The sequence below is a fragment of the Podarcis liolepis genome, assembly GCF_965112155.1.
Source record: "Podarcis liolepis genome assembly, chromosome: 7".
Classification (NCBI taxonomy): domain Eukaryota; kingdom Metazoa; phylum Chordata; class Lepidosauria; order Squamata; family Lacertidae; genus Podarcis; species Podarcis liolepis.
The window spans coordinates 43,314,783-43,330,178 of NC_139561.1; the positions used below are offsets into that span (position 1 = coordinate 43,314,783).

General features: G+C 46.2%; 1 protein-coding gene across 5 annotated transcripts in view; it reads left to right on the plus strand.

Moving 5' to 3' along the window:
* Positions 1 to 15,396, plus strand: part of GALNS (galactosamine (N-acetyl)-6-sulfatase) — a 50,132-nt gene that overhangs the window by 25,272 nt on the left and 9,464 nt on the right. For 4 of the 5 annotated variants that reach the window (XM_083513696.1, XM_083513699.1, XM_083513700.1 and 1 more), the window contains 2 exons: positions 41 to 143; positions 10,683 to 10,804. In XM_083513696.1, coding sequence (XP_083369822.1) covers positions 41 to 143; positions 10,683 to 10,804 — 225 coding nt within the window. Of the gene's footprint in view, positions 1 to 40; positions 144 to 2,427; positions 2,575 to 10,682; positions 10,805 to 15,396 lie in introns of those variants that run through there. The other variant, XM_083513697.1, reaches the window with a different exon arrangement.

Consider the following 15,396-nt stretch of genomic DNA (forward strand, 5'->3'; position numbering starts at 1 on the left):
GCTGTACATCTCTCTTGTTGTCCTTCCCTCTTTCCATCAGGCCAATATTTTATTACCGTGGCAACGAGATGATGGCAATACGGGTTGGGCCTTATAAGGCCCATTACTGGACCTGGAGCAATTCCTGGGAGCAATTCAGCCAGGTAATTGAAAATCCTCCCTCCCTCCTTCCTTCTCTCCTGCATGTTTGTCTTCCTCCTCCCATGGAAATACACCCATCACTCCCAGAAGAGAAACTCAGATCATCAAAATGTCAACTTTTGCTCCATCTTCATTTTTGTTTAATGCAAGTCATGGTTTTGGGGATATGTTAAAGGGGTACAGATCAGGCTAGCCCACCTTCCACAGTGGTGCTCAGGAGGCCATCACCTGTGCATGTGCCTGCTGCTCTTTGTGACTGTCTCTGTCTAGTCCTGGCTGCTGTCATGTTCCTTCTGGTGGAGCATATGCCTGCACAGCTTCCTTCGGAAGCACAGCAGGTGGAGCTGGGCACCAGCAGCCTCTGGGAGCATCAAAGGAAAGTGCTGGGCAGCATCAAGGAGAGGGTAAAGGAAGAACCAGAGGCTTGGAGGGTATTTGGAGAGGCTTGGTGTGCCCTGTTAAGAAACAGCATGTAAAGTGTAACTATGTAAAATGATAATAACCATAATCTCAGAAATTGCCGCCGCCACTCTTGTCAGAACCACCAATAGCCACAGCAGCATAAATCTGCCTCACTTTGAAGGGTATAATCAGCCTGCCAGACTTTTGGCATTGCCGGTTGTCAAATGCCCCAGAGTTTAGACTTTAGTTAAGAGCGAGAGAGAATAATTTTGAGCAGAAGAAATATTGCAGGCAGCAGCTTTGATCGTGCAGTGCGGAGGAGTGGATCATCTTTCTACGGATGAATAAAATGTAGCTTGCTTCCAATTCTGTGCTCTGCTGCACAGAGGCAGCTGGTCAGGGTGCTGAGCTTCTTGTGCTGGCATAAGGAGACCCTCCCCTCCTGCCTCCACTGTTAGATGTTGCCAGGCTTCCCAGACCCCAGTGGATGTTTGCTACAGACACCCTTCTGATCACCAGCACATTGTCATTCAACCACTACAGAAATAAGTTCTTTTGAAACCTGCTTACGCGTCACCCAGCACCCGATTCCAGGGGTCCTAGTATCCAGCGCACCAAAAGAAGTGGGATGAGGCCAAGGACCAAGCCCTGTCTTGCTCTGATGGGCCACAAATACACACCATAAATTACAAAACGCCCTTCAAAAATGCATCAAACTCTAGGGCAATCTGATCTCCGCTGCTTCTCACGAAGTGGCTTTCTTCTCCGCTCTTTCTTTCTCTCCATCGGCTGCTCTCCTCTTTTTAGCTGCGTCTTTCCTTTCCTCCATCCCATCTACATTTACCAAAGCAGTGCTCAAGGTGACTGGCAGCATTAAAACTACAATAAAAGAATCAAAAAGTAAACATGTAAATAAAATTAAATGCAAAAAAACAGAAGCAGCATAATAGTTAATCAGCTTCAAATACCAAAATGAATGAAAAGCCCACCTGAACCAAATTGTTTTCACCTGCTAGAAGGGGGGGACAAAGGAGACTCCTATGAGAGAGAGTGGGGGTAGCTGCAGGAAAGGTTCCCATATCCACTCTCTCATCCAGTTTCCATCTGGTCACAGCCTTCCTCCAGCTGCACTTGCCAAGCTGCTCTGGCAATGGAGATGGTGCGTTGATGAAGCTTAGCATTGGTGCCAATCCTGCTAGTATTTTTAATTCTTAGATTTCTGTTTCTCTCCTTCATGTCCTCTCAGGATCTTCTTACCTAGCTTTCTTGAGAGAATAGGCCTTTTGTGATGGTGGGAGGACCGTTGATTTGGAAGCAGGAGAGGGCAGAACCCACCCCGCCCCCATATTTTATACAAAGATGAGAACTCGGATAAATTTAATTGTTTTTATGCTGTGTTTTAAGTATCTAGCACACAAACTGATGTTGAGAAGCATTTATTTTTGACCTGAGCCTCTTGCTACACGTCTGCCTTTCTGTGTGTGCTTAGCTGAGATAATGGGGACCAGTTACTCATTCCCAAGGTTATCCTCCTGTGAGCAGTGGCAGACGTGCAATTAAGGAATGTTTATTCCTTTCTAAGTCTTTGTTTAACTGCTAGTTGATAAAAGTCAGCAATTATACTGTACATCAGAGAGATGATTAAAAATTCATTTGCCTTCCTGCCGCTCATGTCGTCTGTGGTTGATGTGGGCAAAATTGGAGCACAGAATTAGTGGACAGAACAGCCATTAACAACGCTCAGAGAGAGAGCAGGGGTTGGAATTTGTTCAAATTCTTCTTCTCATGCTCAGACATTAATTACAACCCAAGCCAGCTTAATAATAATAATAATAATAATAATAATAATAATAATAATAATAATGTTATGCTTTCGATTTGCAGATACTTGAAATGCTCCCAAGGTCAAATTGTTGTACAATCTCTGTTTCACTGCCTTCAGTTTCCATCTCAGTATTGTTGATATTGGGTGTTAGGAGTTACAAAAGCCGATTTCTTTGCAAAATTGTGTGTTAGGAATTACAGATTTTGGTTTCATTGCAAAAATGTGAGTCCTAATGCATAAATTGTAAGTGGCGCCGGAATTCCAGCCATGAGCTGATCCCACATTGCATTGGATCCACTGGAGCTTGTCATGGGCAATTGTTGGGTCTCCTCAGTGACTCATAATCAGCCGTTTGATTCAGATGCCTGGCTGTGCTTGGCCCAAGGGAATGCAGTATTGTCATTAGCTTCCTTAGAGCCAGAACTGCATCCCCAAAGCTTTCACTTGCAAAGCTGTGAATTCAAATCTGCAACGACAGAAAGAGTGCACCTCTTGGGATTGTAGTGGAGTTCAACCTATCTAAACGGGACTGCACTTGATCAGGTGTATCTAAGCAGTCGTCACAAGCCAGTTTGTTTATTTTTAGGTCTTTTAAGGCAGGGACAGTGGCTGTCTGTTCTTGGCTCTCTTTCCTCCAGCCCGTGATGAATGAGTAAGTTTCATGAAGGTTCCACATTCTGTGGTAATAGCAATGGTGGACAAAGTTTACAAGACCCAGGTCTTTTTCCATGTCTGTGAGCATTTTCCTCTACATATTGCAGATTCATAAGTGCTCCATTCAATATGAGCTTTCATTCTGGATGGGGATCCTGGTCCATGGCTCTTTGCTCATCTTGGCTCATCAGCTAAGGTGCTCCATTCTTGCAAATCATGCTGGCTAATCTTATTTGCTCTGGAGATCAAGTCTTGTTTGAATTCCTTAACTTCTGGTGTTTGCAGTTTTAAGATCCAATAACCTCAGTGTCCCAAACACAGACAACATTTGCTCCTTAAACTTTGATGGTGCTTAGTCCATCCTAGCTGGTCACCCTCACCTGCATCATCACACCAAATGAAGACTATATTACTGGGTATATAATAGAGGAGGGGAAAATATGACTTGTCTCTCTCACATACACTACCTAGTCTTGCCCTAGGCTGGTGTTCTCCAATTTGAGTTTTCCCCTTCCTTGTCATGATCTGTTTTCTAGTTAGAACACCTTGGTATTTTTCTCTGACTTAATTATGAATATAAATGTTATTTAGTGAGCACCTGTTTTCCTTAAAGTGCCACAAGAAGAAATATAAACCCACTCCACAGGAAATCCGCATGACTAAAGAAAACCTGGCTGTGTCGCTTTGCAGCTGTAAGTTGTGCGGGAGGGTTGCATTAGGAATATTTACTTAGCTGCCAGCCAGAGGCTGTAAAAGAGCCGTTTGTGATTTACAAGTAGTTCTTGTCTATGTAGTTTCAAATTGTCATAACACTCAGAGGCTGATAAATGGGTTTGTGCTGAGTAAAAGGAAAGTTTAGTGTAGGGAGGGAGATGCTAGTAAATAACAAAAAAAATTGTGGTATTTTTGGAGACACATTTATTTTCTGGACCAGGACAGTAGATAACTCTTTTAAGCCTATGCCAAAGAACCTTGGGCTGCACTGGCAAATCCATTTGAGATACCACAGGAACGGCAAGCTCTTGGCAAGTGTTTGGAAGGATGAAAGGCCTGTGACTTCGCTTACCCTTTTGCTCTAGAAGTGTCAGGACCCCGCCCCTGAGCTCACCTGTTCCTCTTGGAAAGAGGCTCAGCTGATTTGTTGGCAGCACTTCCCTGTGACAAATACATTTGGCCACATGGAGACATGCATCACTGTTATGCACAGACAAGCACTCTGTGCAGGAATTGGTTGAGTCTGAAGCAGACTTGCACAGATTCTGTGAGCCAGAGAGGAGGTCCTACATCCTTAGGATGCAGCAGTATTGGGTGGAAGAGGTCCTACCTTCTTCTCCACCTTCTCTATAGTCTTGTCTCGTTCTGAAGAAGAGGAGGGCAGGGTCTCCACACCACCACCACCACCTTGGACTATTAAATTGCTGTCTGTTAAATTGGAATCTCAAGGCTTGTTGGTTCCATTTTTATCCCACATTTCCTTCAAGCAGCTCAAGGTGGTATACTTGGCTGTCTCCCATCTTACTTTCCCAACAGCCCTGGGAGGTAGGTTAGGCTGAGAGTGAGTGACTAGTCTCTGGTCACCAAGTGAGCTTAATAGCTGAATGAGGAGTAAATCCAGATCTCCCTGGTCCTCATCTCACATACTGGTTCTCCACTCTCATTCTTTTGCCCCTTGTGCTTTCCTCGTAGCAAGACATGAAGGCAGAAGTCTCCTCTCTGCTTGCCTTCCACAAAGCATTTTTTCCTGTCCCTGCTACAGCCCTGGTTGCAGTCCCTGAAAGAAGATGTATTTTTCATAGCCCCTGGCTGGATTGCATATTAGCCGATAGCTTCAGCTTCTTCCTGGTGCTGTCAGCTTCGTATCTTGTTAGCTTTCAATGATTTTTTTATCATAAAGGCCACTGTGTATTTTTAAAAGGTTTTGTGTCCATGTTTATACGAAGACCCCTATTGTTTTAATATAAAATGCCAAAGGGTTTTTTTCATGCTGCAATCTTCTCTGATTGCCCTTCTCATCTGACGTGAAGCAATCGATAGCACCTTTTCTGCGAGGGGGGGGGGGGAAGGGTGTGTGGTGTGAAGTCAAGTAGAACCTCACAAATAATGACATTTGATTGTGGTCCTCTGAGCATGTGGGTTAGCCATCGATCGCTTCTGCTTGAGAGCCGATGGAGACTTTCTGATTTGCACCCCCCGCCCCCGGTCCCTTCCAGACAGTTAACATGTGGAAAGCGATTTTTGTTCAGCAGGGCTGAAGCAACAGCTGCTGAGAAGAAGTCATAGTAATAGCATTTTCAAAGGAGGGGTCTAGGTGGTGATTCACTCTGCATCCTAATTCTAGAGACTTTTGCCTGGAATCCTCCGGGTCGGTGGAAATAGCCTGTCTTCCCACATGACGGCTGGAGCTTGAAGGGCCAAGAGTGTGGCTGTGCTGAGGATTCCTGGCTCTATCAGCTTCCTCATTCATAACTTCATTTCCTAGTGCGTCACTCTTTCCCCCGTTCCTCCTGTGCCGTGTCCATTGGAATGAGGAAGCCTCGGCAAGAGGACAGAGACGCTCCTTGTGTCAGCCAGGCGGATATCGCAGTTGCTCATCAGGCCAGAATGATCTGGGATCGTGCCCAGGTGATGGATTGCCAAAGGCCGTTTGTTAACACACGTACGCACACGTTGGTGGTTCCACTGCTTGGCTGGGAGCCAACTGGCAACCGCCTGCTGTTTTGCCTCATGTTTATATCGACTGAGCATCTGTGGCCCATTTGCTTGGGAAATTGATGCACTGGCAGGGCAGCCATAGAGCACTGTGACCAAGGTCGTCTCTCTCTCTCTCTCTCTCTCTCTCTCTCTCTCTCTCTCTGTGTGTGTGTGTGAGAGAGAGAGAGAGAGAGAGAGAGAGAGAGAGAGAGGAGGAGGAGGAGAAGAAGAAGAAGAAGAAGAAGAAGAAGAAGAAGAAGAAGAAGAAAGAGGAGGGGGAGGAGGTAGGAAGGAAGAAAAATTTTGGGAAATAGGGCAGGTGGCAGAAGGGACACACATCTGATCTTCCACAAAAGCTAGGGTGGAGATGGGAGGGCAACAGAGACGACTCGGTGCTTCTTTAAATACTTAAGAGATTCAAACTGTTCTGGGGATGTGTGCTATGGCAAAGTCTGCGTAGAAAAAGCAATAGGTAATCAAAAATCAAAAATGTAGGTAGGTTTTTAACAATCTCTGGAAGGAAAAATCAGCTGTGGGTTTTTTGGCCTTACTGTAGGGAGGGAAATCAGAATGGGGACTTCTGCCCATGTTTTTGAAGGCAAGTTCCCTTTCTGGATCCCTCCCAGAAGCCACTTCAGATCCTTCTCAGAGAAGGCTGGTTGGCCCAATCCTCACTGTTTCATCTGGCTTTAGTTTTCAAAACAAGATGGCTTTTGTGCTTTAGTGTGTGTATACACAAGAAACTGAGTATCCTTCTTAATCTGGAGTAACATCCGCTTCCACCTTCTTTTGTTTTTACAGTGACTAAAGCAAGTTAGATTCCCCATGGCTGCCACCAATGCAGAACATGCCATGGAAAACGTGGGGAACAGCAACCCTTGGGCCACACAAGCTTCAGAAGCCACTGGGTGGCCAGAAGGGTTGGAGCAGACTGCAGAGGAAGCACACTGTGGGAGCCCCTGCTCCCTCTGTGGTTGTTCCTTTTCATAGAATCATAGAATCATAGAATCATAGAATCATAGAGTTGGAAGAGACCACAAGGGCCATCGAGTCCAACCCCCTGCCAAGCAGGAAACACCATCAGAGCACTCCTGACATATGGTTGTCAAGCCTCTGCTTAAAGACCTCCAAAGTAGGAGACTCCACCACACTCCTTGGCAGCAAATTCCACTGTCGAACAGCTCTTACTGTCAGGAAGTTCTTCCTAATGTTTAGGTGGAATCTTCTTTCTTGTAGTTTGGATCCATTGCTCCGTGTCCGCTTCTCTGGAGCAGCAGAAAACAACCTTTCTCCCTCCTCTATGTGACATCCTTTTGATTCCTGCAATGGAAGCGGTTGGACTAGATGATCCTTGGGGTCCCTTCCAACTCTATGATTCTATGGAAAGGAAGTGGCAGCAGTCACAGGGGACACAGCTGGCACAAGAGAACTGCCTGCTGGTCCGAGCTGGGGGTCTGTCCTAATATTGGGAATGAAAGCCAAACACAAGCTGAGTGCTGGTGCAGCAGTTGCAAACCACCATTCTGTTCCTTGGGTGGCTGCACTCACAGCTCACATCTGGAGGTAGTGGGCCTGCACGTGGTTGCGTGGAAATATATTTCAGCCCCCAATCAGCTGAGTGCGTTAATGCTAAGGCTGTCTTAACATGAGAAGCCAAGGGTGCTCTGTAAACAGAGCAGCGTGGAAGCAAATACCCAGAGAATAAATTCTTACCTCAAACGAAAACATTTGCACTAGAGGAGCGCAGTACTAATTAGCAGGCTCTTAATTAAATAGCCTTTTTGATTTGCATCCAAATTACAACTTGTATGTTACGTCTTGGCTTTGATTAGCTGTTGTCACCGTCTTCTTCTTCTTAAAATAGTATTGAAATGCTCCACTTTGCGCAATTGCAAACCCCGCTTGGTCTCGGAGGTCTCCAGCACCAGGAGGTGAAAAGGTCAATCACCTCCGTATCCATTTAAAATCCATTATGGCCTGCCTGCTGCAGCTTATCAAGCAACTCTCTCTCTCTTTATTTTTCTAGCCACTGATTCAGGAATCTATAGCTCTGTGCAGGTAAATGGGATTTCATGGGCTTCTAACCTTTCTTACTTTATTGAAAAGCAGAATATTAACTGCTCCACTGACCAGCCTGTCCATTAAAGACACACAGGATATTTTTAGAAAATTGTTTGCCAATCAAATCCCCTCCAACGTCTGTGGAGAGCCTTTCAGCTTAGTGTTCGTTCTATGTGCAAACAGTACAGCTGTGCCGCTGCCCCTCCCGCCCCCCCTTTAAATGGGTTTTGCCATGCTGGCCTCTGTATTATGTAAGTCCTTTTCACAAGGAGGGTGACTTCAAGGAACCTGGACAGGCTAGAAGCCTCATGGAAGGGGACAGAGGAAAGCCCTAGATTGACCAGATGCAACTGAGATGCTGTGACCATTGGCGACCTTATAGGAGGCATAGAATAGAGGGGTGTTCTTCAAGGGGATGCTGTCATCTTGCAGTCCCCAGCCAAGAAGACCAGGGCCTGGTCCACACATGCAGGAGACTGAGAGCAGAGAGCGCCATATCAGGCTGTGGGTGGAAGCTCCTGTCTGCAAATGGGCTGGGTCACAGCTCAGCGGCAGAGCACCTGCTCTGCATGCAGAAAGTCCTGGAAAATAAGAGAGCGTTGGGAAAAGGCTTTTGCCTCTTTTCTCTTCCTGCTGCACTAGTATTCTATTTGCTTAGTGTCTGGGGTTTATTTTGTCTTGTGCCTAGGGGAGCATTCAAAAATGCAATTCCCTGCCTGCCCTCTAAATGGGTCCAGTCCATTCTGCCACCTTGGTCCCAATTTCTCCTCTTGCTGCATGCAGACCCATTCTTGGTTTCTTGGCCTGCAAGTTGCCCACCTATGATCTTTTTTTAGCTTTTGCCACATGGTTGGTGGAAAAGCAAGGCAGTTCCAGGGCAGCTTCTTCATCTTTTCTCCTCCCCACCCCAAGCTTCTCCTTCTGATTCTCCTTCCTTCCCCGGTTACCTAAAACATCAGTTTCAGGCAACTAGTGGTGGGGCGATGTAGCGGTATGAGAGGCTGTTTCTAGGTGACCATGTGTTCTCTCTTCCTGCTTCTAGGCTCTCCAGAATGAGGGGAGGTTTTGCATCTGCAGCTCCACCCCCCCCCCCTCTAGGCAGAAATGTGGTCTGTTACCTACAAGAGGAGAAGTAAGAACATACATGGTGACTGGTATTCAAAGAGACACTTCTAGGGCCCATGTGTATTGAGCTGGCATCTCATTTGCTGATCTTGTGCCATATTTATTTAAAAGTATCCTACTGACCCATTGACAGCTCCTTTAGTAGGACGATGCACTCAGGCTGAAAACAGATGTTGCAGACTGGGTAGTTCAACTCAGTCAGTGTGAGAATGCTGGTAATTGGAAATGCTGCCATTGTAGTGCTGGGTTAGAAGTTGGGCAAGGTGAATGAAGCCATTCTGTGGGTGGTTTAAAACACACACACGCTAGTCCAGGGGGATTTCTGGCAGTTAACTCTTCCTCCAGAGATGTTGGGTGATGGGTGGATACTTCCTGCTGCACAGGATCATGCCCCTCTATGATAGATCACTTTGAGATTCAGATTGGTGTAAGCAGTCTACAAATGCACATTTGCACACAACCAAGATGGATTTGTTTCCATCTTTACATGGAAGTTGCCAGCCATCTGGAACCTGAGGATGCAGCTTTCTGAGCAACATCCAGGTTGCCATCAGAGCATCCAGCAGACACAACTGTAGTGAACTCCTCTCTTCATGATTAATGTTTTAGAAGGATGTGATGCATGGGGGTGTGGTGCAGAAAGAGAGCTCATTGCATCATGCTCTTGATTCCAGCAAGTGCCCTGATAGTGATGCGGGTGTGGGTATGTGTGTTGCAAATAAAAGTTTGCCTTATGGAATAGACCAGAGACATTATAGCATTAATGCAAAGAAAGGGTATGCTGTGGTTGGCAGTATGATATGCCCTGGACGATAGTTTGGGACAGTGCATTAGTATAGGATTTGCTCTAGAACTGTCATCAGCTGCTGGAGTGCAACAGTTTTGACTATTTCAACCTGACCTGACTATTGTGGAATCTGGAGTGGGGCCAGCAATATGTGTTGTCTACACCGAGAGAGTGAGGGATGGGTTCACCCTTTGCATGGTGAAGTTTGCCATGTGTACACTAAAGTAAGGAGATGGTGTACCTGGAAGCCATAGAGGTTGGGAAGCAGGAGCAAGCAAGCTGTCCTGGGGATAGATATTATTGAATGCCTTTAATAAGTGGGTCAAGGCACATGGTTGTGGGGAAAGCATGTCTTGAGGGTTGTGTGTTACTGACTGGGGATGGTGGTGAGCAGGTCCTTCCTAACCACACATGTGCCAGTCAGTTGAGCATGAAAAACAAATTCCATTTTGCAAGCCTCTTTGGGTCCATTTTTCTTGCATGACATTGAACTCCTAGGAAACCAATTTACTGGCCTTTTGGTCCAAAGGCTTGTGAGGCAGCAACCCTGCAAAAGGTCTGAGTCTGGTCCCTGCCTGGATGGAAGACCACCTGGGATGCCTATGTATGCTATTCTCAAGATTTTCCAGGTAAAGGAAAGGGGTGATACAAATGTAATGACAATTAGGAAGCTTCTCCTGTCCTCAGTACAGCCTGGCAGCCAGCCTGAGAACGCGTGTGGGTGTGGAGAGGAGATCTGGTAATGAATCAGCACTGGGGAAACATGATTTCACTGAGCCACTTTGAAATCCATTGGAATTAACATGGCAACATTTGACAACCCTATGAATCTGGGGCCCTGTATACATTTGTTTCCATGTTTTTCTGTTAAATCACTAGGACTTGAAAGTTTCTTTCTTAATGTAAACTGATGAGAATTCAAGATCCCTGGCCACCTACAGCTCATGTGCTTTTGTTGTTGATTTTTAGTGAATGGCGTTCCTCTTTCTCTTGCAGGGCATTGATTTCTGCCCCGGCCAAAATGTTTCTGGAGTAACGACCCATGACCAAGAGGAGCACTCCAAGCTTCCACTTCTGTTTCACTTGGGAAAGGACCCTGGGGAAAAGTATCCAATAAGGTAAGGCAGGCATGTGATCGGAAACACAAGTGGTGTTCTTGAGGTGAACACCAGCCTCACAAGAGAGCAAGGTGAACTAGTCAAGCACAGCATCCCTTTTAACTGGCTTGTCCTTTCTCTGTGGGAATGAATGAAAGCTTTTGAGCATCACAGAATTGTTCAGCAGCAGCATACAAAGCCAGGCTGACCAGGGCCTGCCATACCATGAGGCAGAGGAAGGCGGGCATCTCAGGCAGCTGGTGCTGAGATGCAGGGAGCCACAGCAAGGGGCCGGGGCTTTGTGTACAATGCACAGCCTGCTCTGTGGTAGACCATGGTGTCCCACTGCCAGTGCTGAACTAAAATTCGGCTGCCAGCCGGGTCTGCTTCTGGACTTGGAAAGCGGGGGATGAGGGTGGCATCTTATCTTTTGCCTCAGGCAGCAAAATGTCTTGGGCTGGTCCTGAAGTTGACAGACAGCATCTATGCTTTTAATAACAAGGCTTCTGGGAAGCTCAGAATGAAAGTGTGAAAGAAGCAAGTTGGATCAAAATGCATTATCCTGACAGCACTGCAGCTGTACAGCTCTCTGACAAGCAGGTAAAATGAACTAAAACCAACAGAACTGGATTTTTAATGGCTGCAGACAAAGACAGCTCTCCTGTGGGGTGAAATGTGAGGGAGCTGTCTCAGGTGGTAGATTCTGAATGCCATTAAGTAGAAAGCGAGGGCATATCTGACCTGTGGAACAACGCCTCCCCTCCAGTTGGTTCTTCTTTGCAAGCCCCCTCAACCTTAATTAGAGCCGTGCAAGAGGTCTTGACCTCCTTCCAGCCAAGTGGCCCCAGACTTCCATGCTGCAATCTGGTTTCAAGGCCCTGAGGAGACAGGGAGGGGATCTGCAGTTTTAGGGGATGCGGGCGGAAGGCTCTTTGCAGAGAAGGCCCCTGAAAGCAACATGCTTGGAGTTATAATAGTGCTCTGAATGCTCCCCCCACCCTCCCGCTTTCAGCCCCGAGGGTGTTTTTGATGAAGAGTATAATCATGAAGACTGTCTCCTTGGTAGCAATCATCTTAATGTCAGAGCTGGGAGCCCTCTTGGTGGCGAAGAGGAAGGGTTGTAGCTCAGCAGCAGATGGTGCAGTATGCAAGCGCCAGGTCCCCAGTTCAGTCCTTGCATCTCCAGGATCAGGCCATAGGTGATGGGAAAGACTCTGCCTGACACCCTGGAGAGTCACTGGCAGCCAGAGCAGATGATATGTGGACTAGGTGAAGAAATATTCTGTGCTGGGAAAAGGCAGCTTTCCATGTTCCTAAGGAACTTGGCATGTTTGTGTAGCCAGAAGCTATTCAAGATAGGTTTCACTTATCCCTAAGATTAAATCCATGCTCCATTAAAGGGTTTAAGACATCCTTCTGCCTGCCTTTTGCCCTCACCTGAGGCCACTGAAAGGCAGGGTGTGAACTGAGAGTCTGTGGCAGCTCTGTGGTAAGCATATTTTCATGCCTGCCTCTTCCCTATGAAATGGCAGGTGAGCCTGGGATTCTAGCAGCCACCAGGAGTAGCTGCAGAGAGGCACATGAGGTTGCATTGGCAATGGAGCAAAAGAGCCTTGGCGGATCACTTGGAAAGCTTGGGCGGGTTTTCTCACGAGGTGCCGGAGTGTACCATCTGCTTTCCCTGAAACAAATCCTGTTTACAAAATGGAGCGTTAAGGAGAGAGGAAACGGGCGTTGTTGGCTCCACCTGCACCAAAGTGGCTTTTACAGCAAGGTGCTCTTGGAACTGACAGGGCTGCAATTACCCATCCCTTCTAAATAGCGGAGCACTTGCGCTCACTCCATTACTGTCCTAGCAGAATCACGTGACTGTGCTGCCCACTAAGTGTTCTCTGCTGGGGAGGAAAGGAAAAAGAGACGCTGGTCCTATCCTTGGAGTGAATAAGACCTTCCTGCTCTTCAGCCCTAATGAATTCTTTTTGCAGTTGATTTTTCTGGCTTGAGTGTTGCTGGTTCACATTGCACTAACTGCAGGGGCAGGCAGTGCGGGAGTGAATCATGAGCTGGAGAAGTATAGCTGACTTATAGGTTTTAATGTGCACATAATTTGCGTAAACTCTGCATATAGAGATGCTGTCATTGGGAGTGGGGGGTGAAATAATTCCATCTTTGATCTCGCTGTGGTTCTTATTGGAATCACCAATTCTGGCACAAACTCAAAATTATTCATAACCTCTTTTGACCCAACTTATTAGCCAAAAAGGCTCCCAGAGCTGTTTACAAAGATTAGTAGTAAGACAACCAATCTGAAATGCATTACTTGCAAGGAAAAACTGATGAGGAGGGAGGAGGAAAAAAGGAAGGCCAGGCACCAGTTTTTCAAGTTTCAGTACTTGTGATGACCCACTGGGAAGGAAACAGGGTAGCCTGACAATATGACTTTCTCTCGCTCACCTTGAGGGTGGTTTTGTTTCTCTCCTTTCCTTCTCTCATTCTCTGAAGCATTTTGGTTGCACCAGTCAGAAAGAACGCTGTTCCCCTTTCCCAGAGAGTTGGGTGTTGCTTGTGAGCTTCCCAGAGGGGCACTGTGAGAACAGGGTACTGGGCCAGATGGGGCTTTGGTCTGATCCAGCAGGGCCATTCTTAAGTTCTTAACCTAATTTGGATCTGCAGATTCCTCTTGACTTAAAGGCTATAGTTATATTCATAGGTGTGATTTAAGTGAAGAGAAACTTAACATTTCAGTAGGCAGCTATGTACAGGTATTAATTTATATTGATAATCGTTTATGCAATACTATTTCTTTTTTTTGTCAAGACCATGCATAGTCCACACTAGAAGCAGAAATTGTCTACCAAGCGAACCCACATCCAAAGACAGATCATAATGTTTTGCTGCCTGAAGTGCGACCTCTGCTATGACCAATACTCTAAAATGTCTTGTTGCATCTTTTCATATACAAGTTCCTGCCTTCATCTATCCCACCACCGCCCAGTGCTGCCTAGTAGGGCTGCACTGAGCAACAACTTTGAATGCTACATTGAGCAACACCTTGAATCTGAGAGCTGAATATTTTATTTATTATTTATTACATTCAGATTCCCATCTTTCTTACAGATTGGGCAGTGAAATTATGGCCAGGCCAACTGCACGCAGTGAGCCTCAGGGCTGGCCAGAAAATAGAAATAGCATAGTGGAATCATATTATCATAACATCAGTAACATCTCAAGAAGAACTGCCTTGTAAAGAAGTTCAGTTTTTAAAGGCCTGCCTGAACACTATAGGGGCTTCGCAGGTCCTTGCACAACATGCTGCTCACCACACCACACATTGGTTTTCTGAATACATCATGCCAGTCCAACAGTCTGCATATATAGAATTATTTCTGCAATTCCCCTCCCCCTACAAAAGGAACAACCTGCCATGCTTGGTGCAGAAGCCCCATCGTACCCACTCTTTTGTGTCCTGTTGGGCCCCCAGGCATGGCCCCAATGTTGTCAAGTTTATCTTACCAACCACAAGAGCTGGAAGCTTCCTTTCAAAAAGAAAAAGCTATGGCTGTCGGTATGCTGAATTCTGCACCCAGCAGCAAATCCCAGGCGTCCCAGTCCTGCAAGTGTAACACAAAGAGCTCCAGATTACTTTTGTGCTTTGGGCTGAGGGGTTTTCCTTTCAAAATCCAAGCTACTTGGATCCAGATTTGGGAGCTCTCTCTCTGCAGGGCATCCCCTGCCTTGTCATCTAATTGGAAAACCGCCCTTTCTGAGTTGAGCTGCATTCCATTGTTTTCATCTGCAGCCATTTCTCATCTGGCTCCCTTGCTTTCCAAACACCCGGCAAGCTATTGTCTTGATTGAATTTTATGGGGAGATTATGACACGATTATGGCGAAATGATGTTTTAATATGCAGGGCATAATAGAAAGGCGCACATTCTCTCTCTCTCTCTTTAAATAAATATAATAATAAACCAAATGAAAGTTCATTTGGGAAGCTCTCTAATGTTTATATCCTCTCATATCTCCGGTCACATTGGAAGCCTTGTGGAAAGGAGGTCTCCCCTTCTTTGTGGGTAATTAAATTATCCTCATTTGCAGAGATGTTACTAGTGTGGCGGGTGCGTATTTTTGATTTGCCTTAATTATCCCCCTTGGCAGCCTGCCTGTTGGGAGTCCCTGTATTAGTGCTTCTCAGAGGGAGAGCAAGTGTTTTCTTGCCCAGGCATAATTTCACTCGAAAGATGGGTACCAGCAAGGGCCTTGCAAGCAGAGGAACAAAAATGGGCTTGTCGGTGATTCTGTCCACAGAATATGGGGAGGACCTGCCTGTCTGTGGGGATGCTGTAAACCTGAGCTCACTGTATTGCACATACCACTGAACATAAGAAGATCCCCAAAGCTGGATCAGGCCATGGGTCCCTCATAGTCCAGCATAGTTCATGCTCTCTCTCTTTGTAGTCTCAGGGTTCCAAGCTGTTCTCCCAGTGTCTAGGTCTGTGGAAGAGTGGTGTTGTTTTTTAAATGACAGCCTGTCTTGGAATAAAATATAAAATGGGGAGAAAATAGGTGAGGTGATGTCTATATTATGCCAACTTGCATTGCTATGCATCTTAA